Source organism: Clupea harengus, chromosome 1 (genome assembly GCF_900700415.2).
Source record: "Clupea harengus chromosome 1, Ch_v2.0.2, whole genome shotgun sequence".
NCBI lineage: Eukaryota > Metazoa > Chordata > Actinopteri > Clupeiformes > Clupeidae > Clupea > Clupea harengus.
The window spans coordinates 22,186,418-22,200,082 of record NC_045152.1 but is presented as its reverse complement, the minus strand read 5'-3'; the positions used below and the strand labels follow the sequence as shown (position 1 = coordinate 22,200,082).

At 41.3% G+C, this 13,665-nt stretch overlaps 1 protein-coding gene across 1 annotated transcript in view; it reads right to left on the bottom strand.

Annotated features, from left to right (window-relative positions):
• Positions 1–12,377, bottom strand: part of LOC105898549 — a 19,237-nt gene extending 6,860 nt beyond the window's left edge. Inside the window, 10 exon segments of the mRNA XM_042708919.1 lie at positions 3,591–3,615; positions 5,035–5,183; positions 5,581–5,871; positions 6,209–6,526; positions 6,811–7,131; positions 8,492–8,776; positions 8,890–9,204; positions 9,527–9,817; positions 10,080–10,355; positions 11,553–12,377. Of these exon segments, the coding sequence (XP_042564853.1) occupies positions 3,591–3,615; positions 5,035–5,183; positions 5,581–5,871; positions 6,209–6,526; positions 6,811–7,131; positions 8,492–8,776; positions 8,890–9,204; positions 9,527–9,817; positions 10,080–10,355; positions 11,553–11,883 (2,602 nt within the window). The 5' untranslated portion in view covers positions 11,884–12,377.
• Positions 12,378–13,665: the final 1,288 nt, after the last annotated feature.

Here is a 13,665-nt window from a genome sequence, read left to right as displayed (position 1 = left end):
TTTGTTTAAGGCCTACCATATAAATATAATCAAATAGTTTTCTCCTTATTATTATTATCATTATTATTATCGATCATTTATATTGTTTTCATTTATACTATTTCTTGTATTTGATGTATCTATGTAATGTTTTGTAAGTCATTTTGGACAAAAGCATCTGCTAAATACTGTAACCATAACTATAACTATATAAATAATATTGTAGCTCACCTCCACCACCTTATTACTTGAAATTACCACATGTTGCCAAGCAACAGTAAACAAAACCAGTTGCCTGCTATTCATACAATGTATAAAACTGATAGTAGCAAAGACAAATACTCTTAATAATGTTTTAATGAGATCTAAAATAAGAATAATAAGAAATACAATTATGTTATGGTTGATCTACAGATCACTTTTTCTTTGTTCCTTGCACACCTACAGGCTCACCCACATTATAGCTCAAAATGTTTTTGTTTACCATACTGTGGTTGCTGCCATTGGGAGACCTTCTTGATGTAATGTACATTGAAAGGTGAACAGAGACATTGTTGATAAAACAATGGCGTGGGCTGTTATAGGAATATTGGGATTCTAAAGACACACTGTGCCTTTACCTACTGTTCAAAGCATTTGATGTTATCAATACATCCTTGTCCACTAACAAATGTGCAAAATTGACTGAAGGAAAGACACAGGCTTTGCACAATGCTGAGACATTTTTGAAACCTCAGCACACTAGTAACCTTTGACCTTTAACTTATTTGGTGGTGTGCACATAGAGAGCATGACAATGTTGGCTTATGGTGGAAGGAGGTGCACTATCGCTGACTAATGCATGTTGAATTTGATCCTGTTCAAGGTTGCAGACTGATCAGCCTACACACCAACAACACAATAAGTGTTTGACACATGCCTGTACTAGTTTCTGCTGATTAACCGTTCTGGCTTGACCTTGTTTTTTTTTTTTTTTAGAATACATCAGCATAAAGCTGACTTAGATAAACAACAAACAAATGTTGCCCAGGCAAATGTTAAGCTACATCAAGGCAAGTAGCCTAATTCATTGGCTGGGGCAGTTCCATTTGACCAAAACTACAATGTCTAGTAGTGCCATTGCTTTGATAATAATAGTTTGTAGTTAGTTGACTACGTAGCAAGTGTAGCTAATACATGCATTTCTATGATAATTTAAGTGTGACAGAACTCCCCTGATGTGGCTGTCATTGTTTACTTTGTACACACTGCTCTGACATCTGATCCTCTTTACACTTTACATTGAGTAGAAAGCACTACTTAAATTATCTTATCAAACAGGCTGCTCTTGTTGCTTAATCTTCTGCATATGCTTTCTGGTAAGAAGATTAAGAAGTGGACTCAGCATCTGGCCCTGTCCCTATACCACTATATTCACTGTAATCGGTCCTGTGTTGAGCTGTGTTGTGTCATTTTTGCCACTTGGGGGTGCTATTACCCTTTTTCTAGCTTTTATGCTCAAGCTACCTATGGGTACTCAAAAATGTCTAAATACAGCAAAGGCCTTCTGTCATAACTAACAACCCCCCTTGAAGGCTCATGCACCTTATACAGTTTAATAAGAAGGGTTAGATGCAGATAACTGCAAACACCTTGTGAGACTTCAATCCCCTTAAGAATCCAATAAAGCCAAAATGATTGCTTTCCCTAGGTTTATAACACAGCACCAGGGAAGTTGCTTGTATGGGTATTTAACTGGAGTCTCAGTGTTTGACTATTTTCTCAGCAAGATATCAGACCAAAAGCATAACAAAAGCATAAGTAAAATGTACCCAGGATAAACATATAGTTATATTTTAAATATACTTTGATAACTAACTGTATCGGAGCATTTTATTTAGATATCAATGCAGAATATGAATACAATTAATTCATTTTTATGAAAGATTTGTCTTGTCCTCTATTTGCATCACCCACATAATACAAATATTTATTGTTAATTCATGTCACATTGTTTTGCAAGATATTGCATTACATTTTTCTAACTAAAAGCAGAACAGAACAACTATGCCATCCAATGTACTCGACTGATCTACTCAGTTATCACCAGCAGGCGGCAGTCTAACCCTTTAAAATAAAATATCTAACAAAGGCAACTTAAAGCCTGAACGCCACTGAAAAGAATTTTGGCCCATAAGTCCCGTTCTGCTAGGCTAGTGTGATCAGGCTCAGATGAGGTTGCATCCCGCAAATTAATTTGGAGCATAAAATATGCAAAACAGTTATCTGTTGTATCTGTGTTTTCACTGACGGTTTAAGTTATAAACTATAAAATAGCACTCTGATGGCATCATAAAACTCAGTTGTTAATCTGTTTTGTCGCTGAGGCCCTTTACCTCACACATGTTCCTTTTGGGCAGGCTGGATGATGTGTTTCCAATGTAAACACTACACAGAGGTACCTCAACATATACAACATATACACATGTTGGTATACAACATATACACATCTTGAGAGAGATGTGGGACTTTCAGTGACAAACACACCTGAAGCAACACATACTTTTGTATACGTTCAAAATATATTTATATTATTATTATTATATTCCTGTGCCATTCTGAGCCCATCAGACAGACAAGGTCAGACAAGGTCATTGTCAATGTGGAATGATGTGGTCAAGCAAACTTGCAAATGTGCAATAACTTTTAAAACGACCTCATTCTTTTAGTGTAGTTGTTAGGTTCAAAGGAACATTCAAAGGAAACCTATTTCTTGTCTTTAGAGTAGTATGGTGTTCGACTTTTTTGGTAGAAAGAGCACACACACTCACAAAAAAAAACAGACCTTTTGTGTGTGTGTGGAGTTGGAGTTTCTGTTGTCTTATCTTGTTCTTGTAATTATTATGGGTGGCAGGGTTCAGTCTCAATGGAAATGAGGTGCAAGGGGCTGACTAAAAGAAAAACACTGTTTCTGTTCAGGTTTGCTGTTTTGTAATTAATGTGATAAGGGTTGGGTGAGGTTAAGTATAGATAGATAGATAGATGGATACTTTATTAATCCAGAGGGAAATTTAGGTCATCCAGTAGCTTTAACACATACACAAATACACTTATACACTTATACACCTCACCTACATACATACATAAATCACATATACATACACATAGGGAGAACATATTCACACAGTGTTTCCAGATACAGAAAAGGGTCTGACCCTATTGTACAGAGTGCAATGATTTTGACAGTGTCGGTGTCCAGGAGGAAAGTGAAAAGTGAAAAGTGATCTTGTGCTGCTGGTGTGGAGAGTGCAAAAAAATATATAATGTTCTTGTGCTTGTGAGGATGGGTAGTGCAAGATAGTGATCTTGTGCTTGTGTGTGTGTGTGTGTTTGGAAAGAGCAAAGTGATAGTGCAGAATATGTAGGTGGTAAAGTCTGTGCATGGGGCTGAGATGAGATGAGCAGGGGAGGGCAGACTGAGGTAGACTCATGCAGAGAAGTCCATCTCTCTCCCCCTCCCCTTTTGCGTGGCGTTAAAAAGTATGATTAGAAGGATGTGGTCACAAATGTATCTGTCTAGTCATCACTCCAGGAGAAATCTCCTGCAACTGTAAATCTGACAGAGGCCTCACCATACACATGTGAAGATATTTTGTTCTACAGACACCAGAGTAATCATTTACAATAATATGCAAATGGCTGCATGTTCTGTGCTGTCTGATAACACAACCATGACCAAATAAGGGAGAGTTGAGAGACTGTGACTGGAACCAGGTCTGGCTTCAGTGAGCAGCTCCAGGCAGGTGCAGGCATAAAGTCTGATAACTGGCTACGAAAAAAGCTCCTGAAAGCCGCTCAAAGCAGAAGTGAAAGCCTCTCCCAGAGCACCATCTGGCCCAGAGGGGCTGAGAAATGTCATTCTACAAACACCTGGACAGAAACCCTGGGCCTTCTTTACATACTTGACCACAATTTGTATCTGACATGCAGGGCCGTTATGCAACCGGCTCCATGTCTCTTCCTTCCCCCAAACTGCTGCCCACTGGGGCATGAGACTAAACATCATCAACCCTGTAGTGCTCTAAAGCCACAGTCCCTTAGCTTAAAAGTATTATTATTAATATTATTATTATCAATGTCTGTACATATTCACCACAAATAATCGGTGCTCTGGTTGGTCTTTAATTTGTGTGATAATATGCAACATCAGATCGATAGATATATAGGTAGATAAATAGATAGAAGGAGAGCTAATTAGAAGGGGATGGTGAAATGGAGAGAGAGAGAGAGCTCTTGTGGAAATGATGGGTATTTCAATTCATGCTTCATGAGCATTCAGGTGTATCAATAAACAAATGTTGCAGAGAGTAGAAAACCAGTTAAAATTGCAATATTTATTAACAGTTGTAACATTTTTTGCACAGTTTTTGGATATAGGTCTTTATTCAATATATACTTTCATTTATATAAACTCATGTATGCATAAAATCATTTAAGATTGAAGTTTCACTTCTCAGTTCCATAACAAGTAAGTGCTTAAAGTCAAGACGATATGAACAAAAGAAAAGGTGTCATATGAAATTGCATGATACGAAAACATTTAACTATTCAAAAGAAAACATCTAAACAATTAAACTCGCCAAGAAGCTTTTAAGTAAGAAATAATCACAGTCATTTTCTTTCCATCTTTCCATGGGTTAGTAAGAGCAGGCTTTCTGGGTGCAGCCCTTCATTTCAGCTGAAAGAGAAATGAATAGTGATGTGACTTACACAGAGAAAATGTCATCAAATGATTCACAACATACCAGTGCCTTTCTGCTGTACAAATGTCTTAATTCCCATGGCGCTTTATATATACTGTAGCTAGATGCTGCAATTTCAGTCTACCTGCAACTCTTGGCATTAGGAATGATATTTTGTAAATACAAATCTAAATGATCTTGGGGCAATAATCGCTATCAATAGTCTTCCTTTTACAGCGCAGGTTATTGTGGCAGACCAAATTGCCCTTTAGGCGTGTTCATGTCCTTACGCTAAGTCTATGTGTAGACTGTGATCATATGATGTGCTCCTCACCTTAATGAGAGTGACAGTGCAGCTGTAGAGGAGACAGGAGAGAAAAAGGAAGAGGAGAGCCCAGACCATGTTCATAGTTTCTGCCACAGTGTCCTCAGGAACAGCGTCTGCCATGTTGTTGTCAACAAACAACACTTCGTCCTTTGGCTCTAAACATGGTTTCATGGAATTGAAAAGAAAGAAAAGACAGCAAAAAACAAACACTGTTGGTAAGCTGCAGAGACAGGCAATAAGAAACGATGATCCCTAAGAGTGCAAATTTCAAACATTCCTAAGATGAACATATTTTAAAGCAACATTATGCAACAATTTGCCACTTTTAGGTATGCTTTTTTAAAGGCAACTCATTTTGTGGTCATGTGGTCTAGCATTTTAGCAAGCTTTTGTCAGTGCCAGCTGGGCTGCTGGTGCTGTTTGTAAGGCATTTGGTAGTTTTAGGTAGATAGCTCACTAGGTGTTGACCAAAACTCCTTACTGCTGCTTTAAGTGATTTCTAAGTCAGCACATGGTGTGAATGTGTGAATAGCAGAACGAGATGATTGGCACCTGGTTTGAAAGTGCTGACAGACAGTGCACCTGTGATGTGAGTCACATTGCAGGTGAACTTCACACCACTGTCCCATTCGCCGGACGACAGGTTGAGGTGGCTGTGGACGCTGAACTTCCCGTCCGGTCCCTTGGATGGCAGATCGGTTCGCTGGTCCGAAGCCTCGACGCTGATGCCGTTCTTCAGCCAGGTGATGTCGATGGACTCGGGGCTGTAGCCATACACCAGACACACCAGCTCAGCCGTCCTCCGCAGCAAGGTGACGATTGGCTTGGAGTGTACCACTGAGGCTGAGGAACAGATACAGGATGGAAGAACAGACACAGGAGATGGAAAGAGAAGAGAGTGAGATGGACAGATAGACAGATAGATACGTTAACAGCACATGTGAAACTCCAGAAGCTATGCTAATATTGCTATCCAAGTTGAAGTGCACACAATATGGTATGATCAATGACTGTAAAAAGTATGGACAGAAATTAAGGGAGCCCAACCATATTTGGTAAAGTCTATTCTATCCTGTGGTTCTGTATGGGTGCCTCACTTTTGAACTGAGCTCACAATGTCCATATTTTGTACAGTCTTTGGGTATGATACCCTAAGGAAAATCCTGAGAGGCAAACCCACCAAACAGGTTCTCCACAGTGTCAGAGATGGGCTCAGCAGAGGACTCGTGTCTGGCCACACACGTGAAGGAGCCCTCGTGCCGCTGAGACGGCGGCAGACGGAGGATGCTGTGCGTGGCGTACGTGCCGGCCTTGGTGTTGCTTCTCACGGGCCCGTTGGTGTACCCGGAGGTAGGCAGCTGCGTGCCGTTGGCCTCCCAGTGGACGATCACGTCGGCTGGCGAGAAGCCAAAGACCTCGCAGAACAGGCTAGAACCGTTGGAATGGACCAGGTTGGCATCAGAGGGCCTCAGGATCCTCACTGTGGGCCGTTGCATGTCTGAGGATGTCCAGCAAGCACAGTTGTGTTATGGGAAATTGTGTGTGGGGAATAGTGTTTCATGTATGTAGTGTGTGTGTGTGTGTGTGTGTGTGTGTGTGTGTGTGTGTGTTTAAGCCCTTTGTGAAGCTTATTATTTAATTTAGGTATGAGAGGCATGTAGAGGCCTATAGGGCCTTCCCACCTGATATAATTATCCTACGAGGTATGAGGAGTTCATTTATGCACAAGCATGTACAGAACATAACCTGTTTGACACATCGGCGAAAACGTCGGCGACTCACCTTTTGCTTTTGAGATGCGTCTGGCTAGTGCATCGCGGTCACAAGCCCTCCTGACCTCACATGAGACTTCGATGTGTCTGTGCCATGTGCTGGCCTGCAGGCTCAACTCGCTGCGCACGCTCTGGGTTCCGTTGACATTTTCGGACAGAGGCAGCGTCGTGAGCCCCTCGGAGGTGACCTCTCCACCCACTTTCCAGATGACGGGCAGGTCTGAGATGTTGAAGCCGACCACCAGACAAGTGACCGGCACGTTGTTCTTGTCCTTGTCTCTGAGAGAGGGGCCCGTGAGATAAATATCCGCAAACACAGAGTGTGGGGACACTAAGAGAAGAAAAGACAAGAGAGCACACAGCAGGTTAAATCTGCACCCTAAGACTTAAACTTTCAGGAGGTTGAGTTTTGATCATTCCTTCCTTTCAGTGCTGTCTTCAACAATGGCAGGTTTTGAATTCCGTGTTCTATCTGATGAGCAGACAGATATTCTTTAGAGCGTTCATTCTGCAGCGCTCTAAACACACCGGGGTGCCGGCAAGTGCTGCAGAGAGAAACACACAAATGCCTCATTCCCAACCTACGAGCAAATAATCCCTCTCATAGTTTTCTTCCAATTTGATGTAATGTAATAAGTACATGTAGTGACAGTGTATGTGCCAACTGTGTAGTAATAATTAGTCATTAGAGTACATTTAATTCTGTATATTTTTGTCTACTTTCAAGAAGAGGTTTAGAAAATGGAGTAGTCTTGAACAGTGCTATGTAAAACTTTAAGTCAATGTAGGTCCATAGATAAATTAATTCCCTGAAAACACCTTTTCTTACATGCTTAGTAAGCTGGTGTAAAGCTATGCACTAGCACATTAGTTGGGAGTGCCTAGATCATGCCAGTATTTGCTCATATGCACTTTTGTGATTGCAGTTCAGTTTTAAATGCCAATTAGACAACATTTGGGTAGCAATACTTCAACTTTAACATTCTATCTCATGGCTCTTCTGTTGAAGGCTCAGTCATTTAGCACTGACCCATGACAGGAATGTGAGAGGTGGAGTACTCAGGGGACGTGAAGTGCAAATGATGCTACACATAGTTTGCATGAAACTCTCCAGTCTATTCTTGCCGCTACAAAGCCTCAAACCTCTGCAGCACACAAGTCGCCTCTACAATCCCAACGGTTTAACTACTTTACATTCTGAAAGCGAAAAATGTGATGTACTGTATTTTTATTTATACAACTGTAGGGTGCCCTCTAAACACACTCAATAAATCTGCTGTTCACAAAATCTACAAAGAACATGTGTACTGAATTAATTACTGCATAGATTTTGAGGATGCAATTTAAAAAAAATTACAAGAATTAGAAATAAGAAATTACAGCCCAAGCTGTGCCCCTGTAAATCACAGATAAGTCCCAAAACTCTATCATGCAGTCAAAGCATGAGAGATGCACATGCTCCATAGTGACTTTAATATTACACATATATCTACCAGTATGGGGGGCTTAACAGTTCAGTGTGGCCTCATTCACCAGTTGTCAATTTGAAAATAAATAAATAATTTAATTCTGGACGTTTCAAATTTGCCATTACCAAATCATGACACACATCAGAAGGCTGCATGGAGATGAGCATGAGGTGCAGGAGAGTAACGAGCCCACAGACAATGCTTGGAAACTCGGAGCATTACCTGAACAAATACTTATGTCTCTGGTCTCTTTGTTCTTAACATTTTGGTCCTGGTCTTCCACCTCACAGGGAAAGTTCATGCCTTTGTGCCACTCTTTCTGTGGGACGTCCATCTCGATGGTCACAGTGAGGCGACCGTCATTTTCTAGCAAAACCTTCCTGTTCTCGTTCAGCTTGAGCTTAGTGGTGTGCTTCCACTTCAGCTGCGGGTTGAAACCTGAGCCAACACACACCAGCTTTGTAGAACTGGACCCAGGGCTCAAGAACAACTCCAGTGTTGGGGGAGCTACAAAACATGACAAACATCACTTTGTGTAATGTTTTAATAAAATCATTTTTAAAATGTCCGAAACAATGTGTGACATTTCACTGTGGGTAAAGTTGGAGTATGTTACCTACCAAAAAGCTTTCCTGTGGGACTGGAGATCTTCTGGTTGTTTGCAAAGTTGACTTTACAGGCAAACGTTTTGTCCGCGCTTTTCTGGTCTTTGGGAATGGTGAATCTTACAGCTGTTAGGCTTTGCTGGTCTTTCTGGACAGGAACATCAACATACAACCTAGTCTTAGGGAGATCCTTCCCATTGGCCTGAAGGTTCACTGAGATCTCATGGGAGGACAGGTCTCCTAGGAGACACTCCAGCACTGCGCCGTCATCTTTCTTCAAGTCTTCTAAAGATCTCCTGATAGTAACTGTTGGGTTTTGCTTGGCAGTCTCTGGAGAGAGAGCGAGAGAGAGAGAGAGAGAGAGAGTTGATTAATTGGTGCTTTACTTCAGATATTGCTGTTGTTCAGGTATTTATATATTCAAATATTTGTTTCCATTCTCAAATGCTAATATCTCCATACAGTTTATCACTTTTTGTAATACTTTGGCAACAAGACGTTACTCTCTCGTGTCAATAAAGCACAAATTGATTTGATAGAACGAGCAAGAGAGACAGAGTTAGTGTTAGAGCTGGCAATTTCATCAGATGACATTTTGAATGTGCACACTGTATCAGAGAGAGGCACGTAGAGCCCTGTAGGGCCTTCCCACCTGATATTTGTATCGCTTCCTCGGTTGGGTAGCACGGGTGGTCCACTTTGCACTTGACCTCTCGCAGGGTCTTCCACGTGCTCGCGTTGAGAGTGATGTTGCTGATGAGTCTGCCACCAGGCTCGCTCTTCTCGGTAACGTGCGATGTCTCCTCCTTATCGTCCACCCACCACACCACTTTGCTGGAGCTGGCTGCCGCCACCTTGCACGTCACAACAACCTTGTCATGCGTCATGACGTCTCGGAGACGGGGCCTCTCCAGCTGGACGTGAGGTGCTTGGAAATGACCATCTGTAGTTTGCCCAAAAGCAGAAGAAAGAGCAACAGTTCCTGCTTTAGTTCATAAAGAAACCAAGCGTTATCAAAATTTCAGCACTTCGAGTCCTAGGTTTATGACTGATAATAACTGATGGTTTGGTAGTTTGTATAGCTGTATGATTATGATAGTTTCATGATTGAGAATCAGTTTGTAAAGGAATATGCTACTTCATCTCAAAACACAGTTCAAGTCCTGTCCATAAAAAATGTTTTCATTGGGTACATGGGCGCTCACCTGAACACACTTGGATGCTTTCCACAATCCAGGTCTTGCCCGACTTCACCCTACACGTGTAATTGCTGCTTTTGCGCCATAGGGCCGTGTCGACTTCCAGTTGGCTGATCTGTCCAGTCGTCTCGGAGGTAGTCTGGGGCTGACCATCTATGGTCCATTCCACAGCCAGGTCTTTCATGTTGATGCCGCCGGAAACACACAGTAGCTGGGCCTTGGAGCCAACCTCTCCCTTCCACAGTGGGGGGTGAAGAACAACTCTACTGAGTTCACCTACAGCTGAGAGAAGGTGCCTCGGTTGCATTTTTTAAATTTTTATGATGGATCATGAACCAATCTGATGTTGAAGTGTTTTGTGTTGTCTTGTCATATGTCTGTGGAGTACCATTATTAGAGTGCCAATAATATACCAATATTATTACATGACAGCCACTGCATTAAATAATTTTAGTCATTATAACCACAATTGTAAACAGTCTAAAAACATGAGGAGTAAGACAGCAGAGCCAAGAAATGGAGACTAGATCAAGCTTCAGTGAGCTCGGCTCACGCCAGGTGGCAGGACAAGGCCAAACCCATGACCTAAAAAAGCTCCTGAAAGCCACTCAGAGCAGAAGTGAAACCCTCTCCCAGAGCACCATCTGGCCCAGAGGGGCAGAGAAACATGTCAGATTCTCCAGAACACCGGGGCCCTCTTGACATACTTGACCACAATTTGCATCTGACAAGTGTGGCCGTTATGCAACCGGCTCCATGTCTCTTCCTTCCCCTAAACCTGCTGCCCACTGAGGCGGGGGACTAAACGTCATGTGCAACAGTCAGTGCTTCCTTGATTAAAGAATATGTCTCTTTAATTGCAACGAATGGGACAATTAAGATTGATAAGAATATTTCTCTGTGCATGATGTATAACCAATTATTATGAATAAATATAGTGACAAATATAACCAGAAGTTTTATTATGTGCCTCAATATCTGTTTGTATGATGATCATGAGGATAGTTTTATGACTGATGATAACTAATAGTTTGATAGCTGTACAATCATGATGGATAGTTTAATCATTGATGACAATCCAAATGTTATCATCGAGACATTAAATGGCTCAACTACAGCTAGAGCAGACATTTATACCACTATATTTTTTATAGGGGTGTTAAAATATTACTACTACTTCTTAAAACATATGAATCACCGTGAATTATGTTCTCGCTAAATTGTAAAACACGTCTGTATGCCCTCACAAGTGAAGAATGCAGCTTGAGGTTTGAGGTTACGATGGAACATCAACTTAGTGATCTCAGAGATGCTCAATGCACTAAAATCTTTTCATGAGGACTTCCAGCAAAGTTATTTTATTAACGCTAATCAAACTCAAACCAAAGAGGGGTTCACCTTTGCTCTGTTTGATGATTTATTTATCATCATCTGATTTCAGGCCTCCATTGATTAGTTTTTAACGTAAACAGTGCTCACCTAGAGTTGAGTGATTCACCTCTTTGGACAGGTTCCCAGTCGTGTGCTCAAAAATACATCTGATGGTGTCGCCGTTCGCCCATTTCGCCTCGCTGATGACTAGGTAGCTGCTGGCGCTGTAATTAGCCTCCGAGCCTTTCTGTTCGCAGCTGCTGCCCTCCAGAATGTGGTCGCCATTGCGCTCCCAATGAAATTTGTGCTTGGAGGGGGAGAAGTCCCGGGCAAGGCAGGCGAAGGTAGACGTCTGATTGTGAAGACGTTCTTCCTCAGATGGGAGCATCACATAGAGACTGGGAAGTCGTATATGCTCGACTGGAAACCAAAGAAACATTCATATTTTATGAACAGGTTCAAAGAGATCTGGGTAGTGTTTCAATTAAAATAGCAATTATGTAAACGTGTAATTTTAGTGAAGGATTGTATCTTTCATGAGTACTTATATTAAGTCCCTTTTGTATTTGTCACTTTATGCTTGGTGTCAAGTTTATGTTAAAGGGTTTGTAGATGTACATTTTTTTGTTGTTTTATTTCAACTTACCATGCCTCAGATTCCCACACATACTTTTTCAGGTCCAGGTCACAACGAAAAAAAATGCTGACTTTAGAAATAAAGCACCACACTGAACACAACTCCATCCCTTTTTAATCATTTTTATTGCCATCATTATTGAAATCCAAAATGTCAAATCACATACAAATACGTACGTACAAAGTCTAAATAGCATTAGTTAACAAAAGCTTTAAAAATGCACAGGTTGATGACACAGGCAAATTAATATATGAAGGAGAATAAAATGTACGGTACATTGGGGGAAGGATTCTTCATTTCACCTGAAATAAGAGATGTAACACATCAGCCATTAGTAAAGGCCTCATCCTCGTGTGTGTAATGAAGATCATTTGTAATTAAAGTGCAGAGAATATCAATAACAATATAATTTTCATTAGAACGGGTCTGCTTCTGTGTCTGAGGAGCTAAAATGTAGAAGCTAAGACATTTGGAATGACATAAAACTGCAGAAAAATACAGTATTTTGCATTTCTGCACAGACCAGTAAAGATTGCACACCCACCCCCACGATCAAGTGCTGGCTTGAGATGGCGTGAACTCAAAAGATATAGCTCCACAACAGTGATTGCAACAAGTACCTTTATCCAGTGAAGACAAAATCAATATCTTTTTCCCTCAAGGATCGCTGAACTATCTAGCAAGTGTGTAAACCATCATCATGTTATTTTTGGTTCATTCCATTAATACAGTATATCAATAAAATATCACTAAGAAGCAGTGTGATACAACAATGCAACACTTCTGCTTGTTCAGGTGGTGGGGGCTTAGTTTGCCCCTCCGCTATGGCAACGCTATTTAGCTACTGACTTTACCTTGATGATAGTGGCTCCAGCACTGTAAAAGAGCATGATGAGGAAGAGGAAGATGAAGGTGAATGCTGTATTAGCCATGCCATCGCCATCCATGCTTTGATAATCTGTCCACACAAGGCAGATGTCTACAAGGGGCAGAGGTGACAGTTAGACAGCTCAGCACAAGCCGGTCTGTATTCTAATTCTGCATACCATCTTGGAGTACTTGTACACAGATTGCAGGGGTTTAAGAGATACAGTACTTGTACACAGATTGCTCCTGCAGTGTTTGCCTTAAGTTCATACCTGACTAGTCTTGCACGTCAATTGAGAGGAGCGAAAGAGGTGAATGTGTTTTTAGTTACACACCCTCTTGTTTGTGTCTTGGCTTGCTGCTGTTGATGCGGAACTTGGTGCAATATAGCCAACATGTCAGTCCATGATGTGAATGAGCAGAGGAAGAGGAAGGAGGACCACCTCAGCTTTTTGATACAAACACAGCACAACTCTGGGCTAGCTTAGCGACAAACATCTGACACAGCTATGTGACACAGAAAGCACATTCAGCTCAGTGGATGTTCTTGTAAAGTATTCTTGTTTTGTCTGTTGTCTTTGACCTGTGATTTTGCTCTGTGGTCTTGTGAAAGCTAACTGGTCAACTGGGGGCTTTTCTTGCATTTTGCTTTTCTATTCATCCAACATCTGGGTCTTTTCTTGCATTTTGCTTTTCTATTCATCCAACATCTGACTG